The following is a 14,465-nucleotide window of genomic DNA, read 5'->3' on the forward strand; positions in this document are numbered from 1 at the left end:
AAAAAAAAAAGTAATATGAATTACTTTTTTTATTTTTCTATACTTACTGTGGTTGTTATCTTGTTCTGTTTTTAGCCCTCTCTTTTGAAACTCTAGCCGAAACGTTGACACATTAAAATAAGTTAATCGAACTTATTTGTGTTTTTTATTGACCGCACCCCCAACCATCTTCTCCTCATTCATCATCCACGGTCAACTATCTCTCATAATTTTAAAATAAGTTTTATTTATTTGTGTTTTCTACTTATGCACCCTCGTCAGTCTTCTTCTGTATAAGATGTATTTCTTTTGATCGCCATTTGTTGTCATTTATTTTAAGATAGTTATTATAGTAAAACAGTCTAGTTCTGTTTCATTCAAATTTGAACAAAATTACTTGAAAATTTCATTGTTCCTCTAGTTAATGGTAAAGATTCATGTCTTCTATTCCTTACCAAAGTATTTTGTTTCTAACATAATATAAAAATAATTATTCTTTTTAAAAAATAATAGCTACAAAAGTTCTGCTAGGAACAAAATTCATGATGAATTAAAGCTGTAATTATTTTATCCTGAGAGAGCAATTAAAGTAACGTTAGCAATTTGATTACAATTACTAATGCGCAAGGTTTGTGCCAGAACTGCCAGTTCTGGTACAGACCAGTTAAACAATTATTGTACAAACCTTGAGTTAGTTCTATCACAGCAATGTAGAACAAATTATAATAAAATACGCAAACTATAATGTGGCTAAACATCCCTCAATGTTGTATTATTGACTGATTCTCAAAATCCACAGTCATTAATAAATAAACTTTATTGAAGTAAGGTTTCATGAGTTTATTCTTTACATAGTCATACTCTACAGTAAAAAAAAAATAATTTCCATGACTAATTATTAAACACTAAAATGTAAAGAATACAAATTAAGATTAGTAAATAAAAGCATTACTTACATTTGGAAGATTGTATTTCAATTTTGTTATAAGTGTGTATTCTACATAGTTCTAATACCACTAGACAAGGTTTGTAGTAGAACTGTGTAAGAGTGAAATTCAGGTGTGTTTGTGTGTTTTGCCATATCCAAAAATCTATAAAACTGTTATGTACAGTTATAAAACTATTGTAAGTAATGCTTCTGTTTATTAATGTTAATTTGTATTCTGTACATTTTAGTTCGGTTATTCTTGACTATCGGGTATACCAAGGAAGTGATTTTTTCAGAACTAGATGAAAGATACTGTGATTAAATGAATGATTTTGCCATATAAAATCTTTAAAACAGAAATGCTTATTTTTTAGGCTTCTTTGGCTATGTTTGAACCTGCTTGATGTTTAGTTGATTTATTCCCAAAACATTATCCATTCCCTTAGTTTGGCTTTTGGTTTGAATCCTGTCTTGTGACCGCTTGATTTCAGCTGTTTGTACCCTGTATGCTCAAAAGCTGTGACCATTTGATCCCTCCGCTCTTGATTTGATTGTTTAGGCTTTAGAATTATTTCTTTCGATTAGTTGTTTAATATGTTTGATAATTCACCAAAAGAAATTATTCAACAACTTTAATAACTGCTTAAATAATTCTAGCATTAAATAATTCTTTATAAATGTGGATTATAAACAATTTATCCAATGTAATAAATAAGATTCATTTCTTTGTAATTAAATTAAAGGTGATATACTTACAAATAAATGAGTTATAGTTGGTTATGTTATAACTTAATTGCTAAAGTATTAATTTTTCAATAAGAAATGTTTTATAAAGCATGTCCATCATCAAAGTGAAAGCTGGAAATAAAACAAATTGGTAAATATTGCTACCTCTTACGTATTATCTCTCCCAAGCAACTATTATTAAATGTATTACTGCATACAGTATAATTTAATTATCAACTAAACAGTAAAGTATTTCTATTGTGATAATATATAGTACAAGTCATATTCACTTGATTTGGGTTTTGTTTTGTTATATTTTTACTATCTAGTTTATGTCTACTGGATAATTAGCAACTTGATTAATATTGAAAGGGTCAAGGCTGAGCTGTTTGAAAAAATAGCAAACACTAACTGTGTTATTATATATTATTACATACTGTTTGTACACATATTCATATGATCGAGATGAACGCAAGAATGAAGAGATAAAATTAAGAAAAAATGACTTATAGTTTTTTTTCTTATCACAATAGATTTATTTTGTTCTTTTCACTATTCTTGAAAAAGTTATAAAGATAATAGGTATTGTTAATTGCTAGTTTAACTTTTATTTCATACTGTTAAGGTTTGTGTTATTTGTTGGAAATACTATGAAAAAGAGCAATAAGAAGTATATTTCTGGAAGAAGTATATTTTTGTCGGCCTCTAAGTTTTTGTTACTGTTTTGTAAAGAAGAAAAAGAATTTAATGTAAAGCCAAAATATAAAATGTTTTAATTTTTTTTATTTTTGTGTGCTTGCATTTGGATAATGAAGTATACGTAGAAAATCATCTCCTGCATCCCAACCGACTCCTAAAATAAGGTAGCTCTTAAATTATATTTGTTAAACTTTATTGTAAAATTTTCTCCTTGATGCTTTCTTGATGTTTAGTTTCCATAAGCATGCTGTAAACTCTTTTTATGTAGGTATATTGTATATTGTAGGCCCTAATATAATAGTTTGCAAATGTTAATTTAGTTTAGTACATGTTATTCATTTGCTGTTACTTATGAATGCATATAAGTGGCCATCATTGATTTTTATATGTTTTTTGTGGCTTTATTGTTATTATTTTACTTTCATACCGTTCATGGTTTTAGATTATTCTTATTCATTTCTCTAAATGCCCTCTACTTTTATTTTGTAACATATTGTTAATTCCTAGTGGTTACACCTGGAATAAAAAAAGAAAAAAAGTATGTGGATGAATTAATAATGGATGAATTCATATTGGGAGGCTATTAGTTCTTAAAGTTTGGAATAGAAAGGAGAGTCATTGCGTTTTGAAAGAAAATTCCACTGTTCTATGGAGTATTGAAAATCAGATTAAATTCTTTGTAGGGGTGACTAAATAGAATAGTCATGACAGAAGCTATTGGATTTGTAGATTAATGTTACTAGTTAGTGGCTTTGATAAATTAATGGAGTATGAAAATGACCTAAAAAGAGAAATTATAGAAAGAGGAGGACTGGAGAACTAAAGCTGACCCTCGATGATCAACATTATTATTAATATATGGTCCAATAGTTTATATTATACAAAATACTGATTGTAGATGTATTGAATATGTAATATATTGAAGGAATCAAAATTTTTTAGAGTTTTATTGTACAAACAAATAAATTTGTCTGTGGGCAATATTGTATAATATGGATTCTGTTCTGCCTTCATGTTCATGCAATGAACATCACATTATCTAAATTGGTTATTATGTGTAAGGGAGAAGACAATTATTTTTTGCAAATTTATTGAAGTGTATTAAATATTAAAGTTAACCACTTTTGTTGAATTTAAGAAGTGAATATTACAACTACAGAATCTAAACAAATGAATTATATCAAGATTTGATTTATAAAAATAAGATAAACTATCTAGATGCTGACAAGTCACTGTATGTTAAAATTCAGTTTGTTTCATATTAAATTTTTGTTGTTTGGAAAGGAATTAAAGTGGATAAAGAATAGTTAATTGATGGAGCAATAATATTGTCTTATGTTGATTGGCCCAGGAATATATTATGACACATTCTGATAAAAATATTGATCTTCTAAGGGGGCTCCTTAAGACTTCTTTCTTTTCTGGCTATGGAGACTTCTAAAGGAAAACGTTGTGAGCACTGAAGTTTTGGATAAATGATGGTATAACATGATTTGATTATTTTCATATGATTTTAATTCAGGCTGTAGTTGGTGTACAGAAGTATGTGTATGCACCACTCTTTTGTTGTAAATGAAGACTGGATGTATCACCACCAAACTTTCAGGCTTACTAAACCTTACTACCTAATACTTAAATTAAGTCTTAAGAACATACTACGAAAAATGAATCATGTTATGATAAAAAAGTTAAATATTTTGTATCTGAGAACTGCGCTGATTAAAAGGACACAGTATATGGGTTAAGGAGGTGATGAAGTTTACATAGTATATTTCACCTGCTAGAACAGTGCAAAAATTGGTATGGGGACTCCTTTGCAGATGAAAACATAGCTAAGAAGTGAAAATTCAAATTAATTTTAAGAAAAAGTGAAAAAAATGTATGGCTATTATTGTCAAAGAGGCCATTGAATTGAATGTGATTGGTTAAAGCAAGATAAATCTTTTTTTCTGTTCAAAAGCAAACATAAATGATTACAAACGTACAAAATTCATCATAGGAAGCCATAACATCTATGTTATCTGCTACATAAAGTAGCTATCAAGCTATTTAATTGTATTAACACTATTTACTTTAACAAGATTGAATGATTATTAACAGTAGTTTTGAAAAATTTATTTTTATTTTAAAATTAGTTCTTTTTCTTTAATTAAATTCAAAAATTAAATTGTATATTTTTCATTTTCTGTTTGTATTGTATTTATTTTTATTTTCATTACATATTTATGTTTCAAAAATATATACAGTTTTAAAATTAACTGAATCTATATTTTATAAAAAGATAGATAGCTTAGTGAATATATGAGATAGAAATAGTGGATTCATAATTTTGCTTAAAATAAATTATTCTTCATATGCCTTTATCTAAAGTTCTTAATGTTTTGGAAGCCAGATATGATTTAATCGAGTGAACCATTAAAGAACAATGATATAATTCATTTAAATGCTACTCTGAACCTTTCTGGAATCTTTACCTCAATGCATGGCCATTAGAGATTTTCTTTTTACATGTGAAGGTGAACTGGGGTAATTGTGTTCCAAAACTACAATAGTCGTTTTTCAGCTCTCATTTGCAGAACAATAATTTTGGTTATACTTACCCTATTTAGTATTTCACTTTCACTTCCCATTTTTCCTATCCAAAAACTTAAAAAATATACTTTACAAAACTATTATTCTTCCCACTAAAAATTAGAATTATCAAAACTATTATTCTTCTACTGTTCTTTATGGATGTGAAACATGGCCTCTTACAGTAAGGGATGGAAGTACCTTAAGGTTTTCGAAAATAAATTATTTGGTAAAATATTCAGACCGAAAAAGGATGAATTAACAGGATAATTTATAAGGCCACACAAGAAGGGAACTGCTCCTGCTAAATATGATTAGCACTGCAGTATATAAGATAGGCGTCTAATGTTGCAGGGCTCAGTAATGAGTGGATCTCTAAAATTTTAATAATCTCTGAACCGACAGGTAAACATCTGAAGGTTAGACTGAAACTGAGATGGGAAGATTGTGTAAAAACTGATTTAGTTGATTTGTGTTTGGAGGGATGTCACTGGAAAGATGTATGTAGAGAATGATTGGTGGTATAGGCATTGAACCTTCAGGTTTGTTAAGCCTTTATTATTATTACCCTTTTTTTCATAATTTAGGTAATCTAATGAGGATTACATAATTATAAGAGCTTTGATTGATTCTTTCCTGAATTTTTTTTTTTAAACCTCCATGGTATACATTCTCCCGATCCATTGAGGAAAATGTGTAAATGGCCTTTAGTTCTCATAATATTTAAAGTATTTCAATGGAAGTAAATATGAAAAAAAAAAAATGTTTTTCCTCAAAATTTTTTATCATACAAAAAGAAATTGAACTAAGAACATTTTAACATTTTTTTTTAATAAAGAAGTTTACCATATATTTTATATTTTCTTTAATATAGTATTTATTACATCCCTAATTTGATCACTGAAATCACTGTTGAAAAAATTCCTATGGGGCAAATGTGTTCTTATCAGTACACTTTTGCCCAACCCATCTAAAACTAAGGGGAATTTGTGCATCAGTATTGAATGAAAATAAAACAAATTGTAAAGTAATGTTTACCACAACAATAATTGACTGTGTCTACCATGAGTCTAGAAATGAAACATTTAAGTTGTTCTGATGTGTAGATACTTCCCTGTAAAGTACTTCTCACTTGGTGGAAACAGTATTCTTGTAACCATGTCAAGTTAGGCTACTGTAAGGCCTGAAAAGTTCTCTCCAATGCCCTTGATGGCAGTTATCAGATGTTGAGACTACTGACTATTAAACACTTTCATGGCTTCAGATACAGCTGCTATCATTTTTAAAAATCCTTTACACATTTGCCTCAGTATAACCTGCACATGTTAATATGCATATTTATTTAAATGATCAACGAATACTGGTTTTCTGTCTTTAAATGTTGCTTTTTCTATGAGTCTGTTGTAATGTATCTTTCATTTTAAACTAATAGAAAATAAATATAAAATGTGAGATGAGAAAAAGTCGTTCTCAAGATGTTTCTGAATCTGTTGAGTGTTTTTTCTGATTACATCATTCATTTAAGCTAACATTAATTTTAATAGTTTGGGTGGTGTACCAATGAATCTTATTATTGCGATAATCACTTTTGTGTTATGTTTTGAATACTATATATATTAATTATTGATATTTTTTTGTTTTGGTCAGTTCACGACTATCATTAGGTGGAAGGACTACAAAAGAAACCAGAAGTCGAGAGGACATGTCTGCTTCGACCTCATCCCTTACTGAGCCCCCTAATCCTAAAAGAGCTTCATTTATTGAGGTAGAATAAGATACTGTATTTGCAACCTATTTAACCGCTATTATCTATTTTTATATTTTGCTGATTTTATGATAATCATTTTTTTTTTTCATGGTATCTTTTAAAGATTGGAATAAAAAAATTATTTATTATTTGCACTTCTTGCTGAATAAGCTTTCTCAGAGTTAATTATATTTCGTTCAGAATATTTTTCTTATTTTTTTGGAAAGTTTTATGACATAAGTAATATTTGATGTATTTGGATTATATAGTTGAAATATATTTTTAAAATGTATATCAGTTTCAAAATATATTTTTTTGCAATCGCTAATATAGGCTTGGATTGAAATTTCTTAATACTTTATGATTTTCTGAGACTCCCCTTTATATTTTTTTAAATAGTCTCCTAAGACTGAAAACTTACAAGAAATATCATTGGTATAGTACTTAATTCAGGTTAAATGTCATTGAATGCTTCTTTAGATTATCAAGTGTTTTATTCTTATGATTTTTCTTGGATTATGGTCATACTTGATTAATGTTGAATTAAGGCCCAAGTTTCTTATTTTTGAGGTTTCATATTCATTTGATAATTATTTAAGCAAATTGATTTAAATAACCTAGTAGTCATACAACTTTCCATTTTTTGTTTTATTTTCTAGCACCAAGAAATTCTTATTCCACCTTAGCACTTGCTTCTTCGACCACCATCATCTCTCCAATTTTGATTTTAAAAGAGTATAACTTCTGTTTTTTCTGTCTTTTGACAATATCTTTTTAAATAATCAGGTGGTGTATTGCATTATTAAAAATAGGTAAATAAATCATAGTGTTTTATATAAATTGTCCTTTTTTTGATTATTGTGACAGACATTCCCAAAATTAAAGTAACTGGACTCCTATGACTGCTGGATATGATCTATTATTTTATCTTTTCATTTTATTTTGATGTTATCTTTTCTGTTAAAATATCAATATTTAATGTACATTTATTTATTTTTCATTTTTAATTGGTAGTGTATAATTTTTTCTTTGAACTTATTGGAGAGCTGTTGGTACTATGTTGCAGAGGTCTTCCTCCCTCAGGAGGCCGAGTATGACACCAAAAAGGCCAGTCAAATCCCTCATACCGACAAGCAAACAAGTAAATTTCATTGTACAAGCGAGTAACCAAAGCATGACGATAGATTTATGGTCAGGGTTAATTGCTCTTCACTAAGCTTTGTTTTTCCTTTTTTTTTTATATATATATATTTCCATTTCATTCTCATTAACCATTCAGAAGTATGCATTTATCACAGAAAATAGGTATTATTCTTTTATGTCAATGTTAAGATTCTGTCACCTTATATCTCTGTAATTATTTATTCTGTTTTTATCTTACAAACAGTTCCTGTCTTTGTAATGAAGATTTAAATGCTTTTATTTTTTAACTATTTGTTAATAACTGAAAAAAATTGTTTGATGCTACTCAATAAAATAATGTATTAATTGCTTAGTAGCCTCTTATTGCTTACTGTAATATCAGTGAATATTTCTTTAACAACCTACTTCATTAAATAAATATCTAATTCAGTCGTTTAGTAAACAATTCCATTGAAACTTGTGTTGTTCTTTAATATTAATGAATTGTTATCTTAGACAGTGATGTCTTATTATACCATTATATATTTATATAATATTAAAGGTAGTCTTTTTGCATGACGAAAGTAAGGCTGTATTTAAAATTATTTTTAAATAATCCCAAAATTCATTAAAAAATTGGGCGGTAGGTCAGGAGTTAAGCTTCTAAACTGAGCCTATCAATCATTCTTTGCTAATATAAGCTAAGAAGTAAAATGAAACCATAACTATTTTACTCCTAAAGTAAATAGAAACTGGCTGTACATTATTTTTGTTTTGGTCTGGTTATGTCCCAGAGAAATTTAAATTAGGCTTAACCTAAGAATGCCTCTTGGCTTCTTTAGTAGGTCTCAGATAAAAAAACTATATTCAATTTGATAAAAGTATTTTAAAATTGATATGTCTCACTTTATGATAACTACTTCATTCATTCAATCAAAACATATTAAGTTTGATGTGATTTATGATAAATTCTTGATCAAAAACTGTAACCTGAAATTACTAGAACCAACTGATTGGTTAGAAGTTGGTTTTAATTTCTTGGCTTAATAGTTTCTTTTATTTCAGAATATAGGTTGCAGAGTTGGTTTTGAGTTGCCACTTATTGTTTTTCAAAACTTCATTTTAAATTTACTTACTGTTACTGTAAACTAATTTTTCTGATAAAATTATAATAATAAATAATTTTAGAAAATAACTGCGAACTAATGAACCTGTCAGGTTAGCTGTAGGTTTTTTAAAATTTTGTGAATTCTTTATAATGCCATTTTTTTTATTGGAATTGATGTGTATATTTATTTCATTGAATTTATATTACTTTTTTCATTCGATTTTTTGTTGTGTCTTAGATGAACCCAAGTGTACCCATCAGTTGTAAGATATTAGGTTGGTACATTTTGTTTGTACCTATGTATCTCACCTGAATTTCATCAACTTAAAATAGTTTATTTAGCTCTAATATTTTTAATTCTTTGAAATAAGATAGATTTTTGAAGAATAATTATATTTTCATATATTGTACTATAATTATTTGAATCCCTCATGTATATTGATATGTTTTGGTCCTTCTTAGCTTCTTAGTATTTTGTTAAACTGTGATATTTGCACTCTTCTTTGTAAATAGTATGCATTATAATGAAGATGTTAATCCTTTTATGTAAATGTTAAAGGGTGACCAACCAATGGCTAAAACGGTTGACAGTTCAGTAAGGAGTCAGGCAAGAAAATAAAAAAAAAATTTATCGTGTGTTGGCTGAGTCTGATGCTTGTTATCTAAAGACAGCTTGTGTCCCTTTTAACAAAATTGTTTTGTGTCTGTTTTTTCTAAATATGTACCGAGTTTGTTCAAAACAATATATGTTACTGGTATAATTAACGGAAGAAAATATACGAATGTTTGTAGCTGTCAAAATTATATTGCCATCCGACATATTCATAACTTATTGACTATTGAGATTCAAGAAATTTCATTGATACATATCATTTTCCATTAATTTTTCCATTGCTTGATTTATCCCCCTCCTTCCACTTTTTTGAATGAGAAGCATGAGTTTCAGTATTACGTGCTACTCAATTTTACTTGCTGCCCTACTCCCTAAGTAGCATCTAGTTTTTATTCCTCTCTTTCATTCAATATTAAAAAAAAAAGTTGTTGCACATATAAAGCTTCTTATTACTTGCACTGCATTACAGCTTTGCTTCAGAGGTGTAACTTTTAATATAAGTGTTTATTGTGTATGGAAGGCAATTATCACACCTCTTTCTTTATCTTTTTACCACAGTATATTGTAGTAATATCTTTTATTTAAGATTTGGTAATTTAGTTATAAATAATAATCTATCTTTCATTGATAAAATAATTACAGAATAATTATTAAATGATTAATAATTACATTGATTGGTAAATTCTTGAATTTAATACTGTCTTACAATTCTTTAATTTAAATAATAAAATTTAGTGTCAAATATTAAGATATTTCTTATTTAATTAGGTAACTATGTTTATTTTACAATAAGAAAGAAAAAAATTTATATAACTTTCTTCTATTCAGCCGTGTTGAACTAACATAATTTTAGATGGATAGATCCTCAATGTTCACTTCCTCTAGCTTTACCAATTCAGCAGATTGGTTTGAATCTTTTGTACACCTCATTTCGCCTCTATTTATATAGACATTTTCTCTTTTCCCAAAAGTTATTGCTTTTATAGTGTATAAGTTACTTTGTAGATTTTGAGATAGCTCGCTCAATGTTTAATCAGTCTGAGGACTGCCATTTTGATCATGTGCTGAATGAGTAAAACATGATTATTTCCATACCATCCCTTCTAATTGCCTGATAAAATTTTAGATAAATTTATTCTCTGTATATGACTAACAATCCTTCACATTACAAACAGAACATTCCATAAGTGTAAATGTTTTGTTGATCATAACATTAAAATGTTTTTAATTTATCATTTTGTGAAATTCTCAACATTTACATGATCTAACACATAAAATGGTGTTCCATGATTGAGCCTCGTATTAAAAAATAAAATAGAAGTGAGATAGAAAAAAGATAAATAACATAAACCAATAATTATCTACTCAATCCAATTATGATTATAAATATTGGTTTGGTTCGTTATTTTGTTCTTGAAAATATGAGAAATATTTTACTGAGTTTTATCCAAGTTTCCTTTTTTTTTTTTAAAAAAAAACATAATTGATATGGTAAAAGAAATTTGATGAAATCTTTTATCATCATTGCTTATTATTCTGAGTGCCCTCATTGACTCCAGCTAGGATAGAAATGCCATTTCTCCATAATACTAAATTTGCGATAAATACTATTGTACTGTTTTCTTTCATATTTATCCTTAAGTTTTAAACAATATGTTTTCTATTTGATTTCCACCAAGAACGAACCTCATTTACCATTAAACATCAAGCCATATTTAAAAATAAAAATATAAAATCAAGAAAAAGTTTTTTTTATTTTATCCTTACATGTACAAACTAAAATATGACAAAATACCACTTAGTCCCCAAATATAATAGTTATATCATAATATTTAATGTATGTCAATTATTAAATATTTTTCATAAGTTTATTGTTATTATATTATAATCTTAAATAAAATTGCAATTCAAATATTCAAATATTAATAAAAGAAAAATTATCATGGATTAATTTTTGAAAAATAAAACTTTGTAGTCATTTTCATTACCTGAAGCTTCAAAATTATTTACTGTATTATTTTAAATGATAAATTACTGTGTCAAATATTTTCCCAGTTTAGTAGTTTTGAAAACTTGAAGTAGAAACCATTATGTTTACCATATTTGCCCTTGCCCATCAAGTCAGCAAGTTCGATATACTTGGTTTGTGCTGATTGGGGGAGAAAAATTTATTTTGTTTACAATAAAGACAGAACAGCCCTTCGGTATGACTTTATAACATTCAATAGAAAAAAGTAATAATTTATCAATTTTCTTGGGAAAATTGTACTATGTAACATTTTCGTATTACTGTGTAATTTTGAATGAGTAAATTTTCTAATATTGGGTTGTATTTTTAATTGTTTTAACAATGTTGTATAACACCCTAATATGTAATAATATTGTACATTGAACTAATTAATTATTTTTTGTCAATAACACGTTCCTTTTGGCGTTGTATGAGTAAAGGTCAAAATATATTTATTTAATTCTGTTTTATTTTTAATTCTGCTGTCATAATTTAACAGGTTGTACATATTTTGTACATATAATCATTCAATACTAACCTTTTTTTATTAATTTAATTTTTATGTATGCACAATTTTATTAATACTAAAGAGTTTAATGTTATTTATCAGCTCATTGAAATATTATTCTTATTATTATCCTTTGGAAAATAATGCTGATTTTTATTTTGTCTTTAGTTTAATTCTTTCTAGTTAATGGTTTTTAAGTTTTTTTCATTCTAGACCACCTTTTACTTAAATATAATTTCTCATAACCTCTTGAATCTAAAAGTAAGTTTTTTTATTTTATTCATTTAAAAATTACATCCAATATAGTCCGACCAGATGACAGCATCTATCGGTCGGTGCCAAAATGACACTTACAAATGATAGACATTAGTAAAATGTACATATAGTTTAGACTATTAGGGCATTGTGGAGACTATACAATTTTCAAGGTAAATAAGTGCATTATGAATTGGTCTAAAGTGATACAATTAATATTTTAATTAATAACAACCAAAATGATAATTATTAAAAAAAAATCAATGAAATAAAATACAAAATATTAATAATAAAAATAATTGGAATGATTTTGAAGTTAATAATAAAGCTACAAATTTACAAAATAAACTTGCAAAGTTCATGCAACTTATTACCAGGAATATTAAAACTTTATAAGTCAGTAGCTTTATTAAATGACTTATGGTGAATTAAAATGAAAAATTTTTTTGCACAAAAACTCTTGAATCTATGTCTCACCCCTGATATTCAAAAAATCCTTCCATATGAAACTACTTTACTTTCTCTCTAAAGACCCCTCATCTGCTTACTTATATTTTTTAATACCTGAATTATTTCTTTAAAAACATTATGTACAACATTCATTTGAAAATAGTTTATTAAGATTCCTAAATTGAAAATAGGTTATTAAAATTCATAACTTGAATGTATCTCAATTTTAATGAGAAATTATGGATAAAATTTTAAAATGCTCGCAAAATTACCTTGATTATTATTATTATCATACCATTTTTGATTGATAGATTCACTTTGTTGAAAAAGTTGTTTCTAATTTTTTAGATGATATCTTGCTATTGTTTCTGGAGGACCCTATTTACTCGGACTAAAAAATGGATTCTGGAATGATTTTTTTTGTTATCATTATTTGTTCTCTATTAGAGTAATTGTTTCTGTTATAATTATTTACTTTTTTGTATTTATTTGTTATTTAATTTTAACAGTAGACTTTTTTATATTTTGTAGTTATTTTAAATATTTTTTGTTTATGTAGTCCTTACTTTATTTATTACTATTTTATTTAATATTTTATTATTTCTATTAATTCCAGCTTATTTATTTTAATTTAGTATCTGCATATATTAAAAATTTATAGTTTAATTTAAAAATATTTACAGTTATTTTAATTTTGCATTTTATTTAGTTATTATTTTAATGTTTTTATTTATTAATTTTTTACCTCATTTATTTTTCTTCGTAAAACTATTTTGTATTATTTTATTGTATTCAGTGCTTTTTGTTTGTTTTTTTAATGGAACTAAGATAGCTCAGATATAATCATACCTTACATACACAGCATTAGTTTTCTTACAATGTTCATTTAAAAAAAGTATTAAAAAATAGTTGAAAAAAATACATAGTTTTAATATCTATTATAAACCATAGTAAAAAATATATTATCAAGATGTATGTGTAAACGCTGTTAATTTTTTTATGAGTGTAATTGCATTATTAATATTAACATTAAAACCACCGTGAATCATACAAAAAGGAAATTAAATTAGCTTATTAGATCTAATTTTTGAAAGATTGTGGATCACAATTTTGATTTCTCAATTCATCCTGTCACAGGTTTACTAAAAAAATGTACTATTAATAATCCAGCTTTATTGCTGGGAAATTAAATTTGGTTTTTGAAAATAATAATAAAGTTATTATTATACTATTTTGAGTTAGATTTAATAGCTTTGATAATTCAGTTGTTAGAAGAACTAACTGAATAAAGTGGCCGTTGAATCCAGTTTTATTCTATTAAACACCCGTAAATTTCTTATTAGAAATAGTTTAGTCTATAAATTGCTAGTGTGAGATGCTGGATAGTTATTCTTTAGCCTAAATTAATCACATTTATATGGCTGTTAGCGATATACATATAGATAGATGAGAGAGAGATCAATAGGGCTAGAATGTACTAAATTGCACTAGGTATAGATTTTTAGCATTGATGGAGATCATAAGATAAAATTATTGTAATGTGGGAAATTGTTTTCCTTTTGTAGCTATAAAAAAGTTCCTACTTAGTCCAGCATTACTTAAATTGTTGTGTATAATTTATATAAAGCATAATCAACTATTTTCAGTCATTGATCTTGAGCTTTAATCATTTATTTTTATTTAAAAGGATTTTTTACTGAAAATGTTACTGTAAAAATAGATTAATGAAAAAATTAATAATGTAGCAGTGA

At 26.6% G+C, this 14,465-nt stretch overlaps 1 protein-coding gene across 7 annotated transcripts in view; it reads left to right on the forward strand.

Annotated features, from left to right (window-relative positions):
* DCTN1-p150 (dynactin subunit 1) overlaps window positions 1–14,465 on the forward strand; it is a 39,827-nt gene that overhangs the window by 5,161 nt on the left and 20,201 nt on the right. Inside the window, exons 4-7 of one of the 7 annotated variants that reach the window (XM_014416940.2) lie at window positions 2,449–2,496; window positions 6,551–6,668; window positions 7,717–7,791; window positions 9,440–9,487. In XM_014416940.2, the coding sequence (XP_014272426.1) occupies window positions 2,449–2,496; window positions 6,551–6,668; window positions 7,717–7,791; window positions 9,440–9,487 (289 nt within the window). The remainder of the gene's footprint in view (window positions 1–2,448; window positions 2,497–6,550; window positions 6,669–7,716; window positions 7,792–9,439; window positions 9,488–14,465) is intronic. The other 6 variants (XM_014416942.3, XM_014416943.3, XM_014416941.3 and 3 more) reach the window with 6 other exon arrangements.

This window comes from Halyomorpha halys, unplaced genomic scaffold (genome assembly GCF_000696795.3).
Source record: "Halyomorpha halys isolate HHAL.00 unplaced genomic scaffold, Hhal_1.1 Scaffold144.1, whole genome shotgun sequence".
NCBI classification, from domain to species: Eukaryota; Metazoa; Arthropoda; class Insecta; order Hemiptera; family Pentatomidae; genus Halyomorpha; species Halyomorpha halys.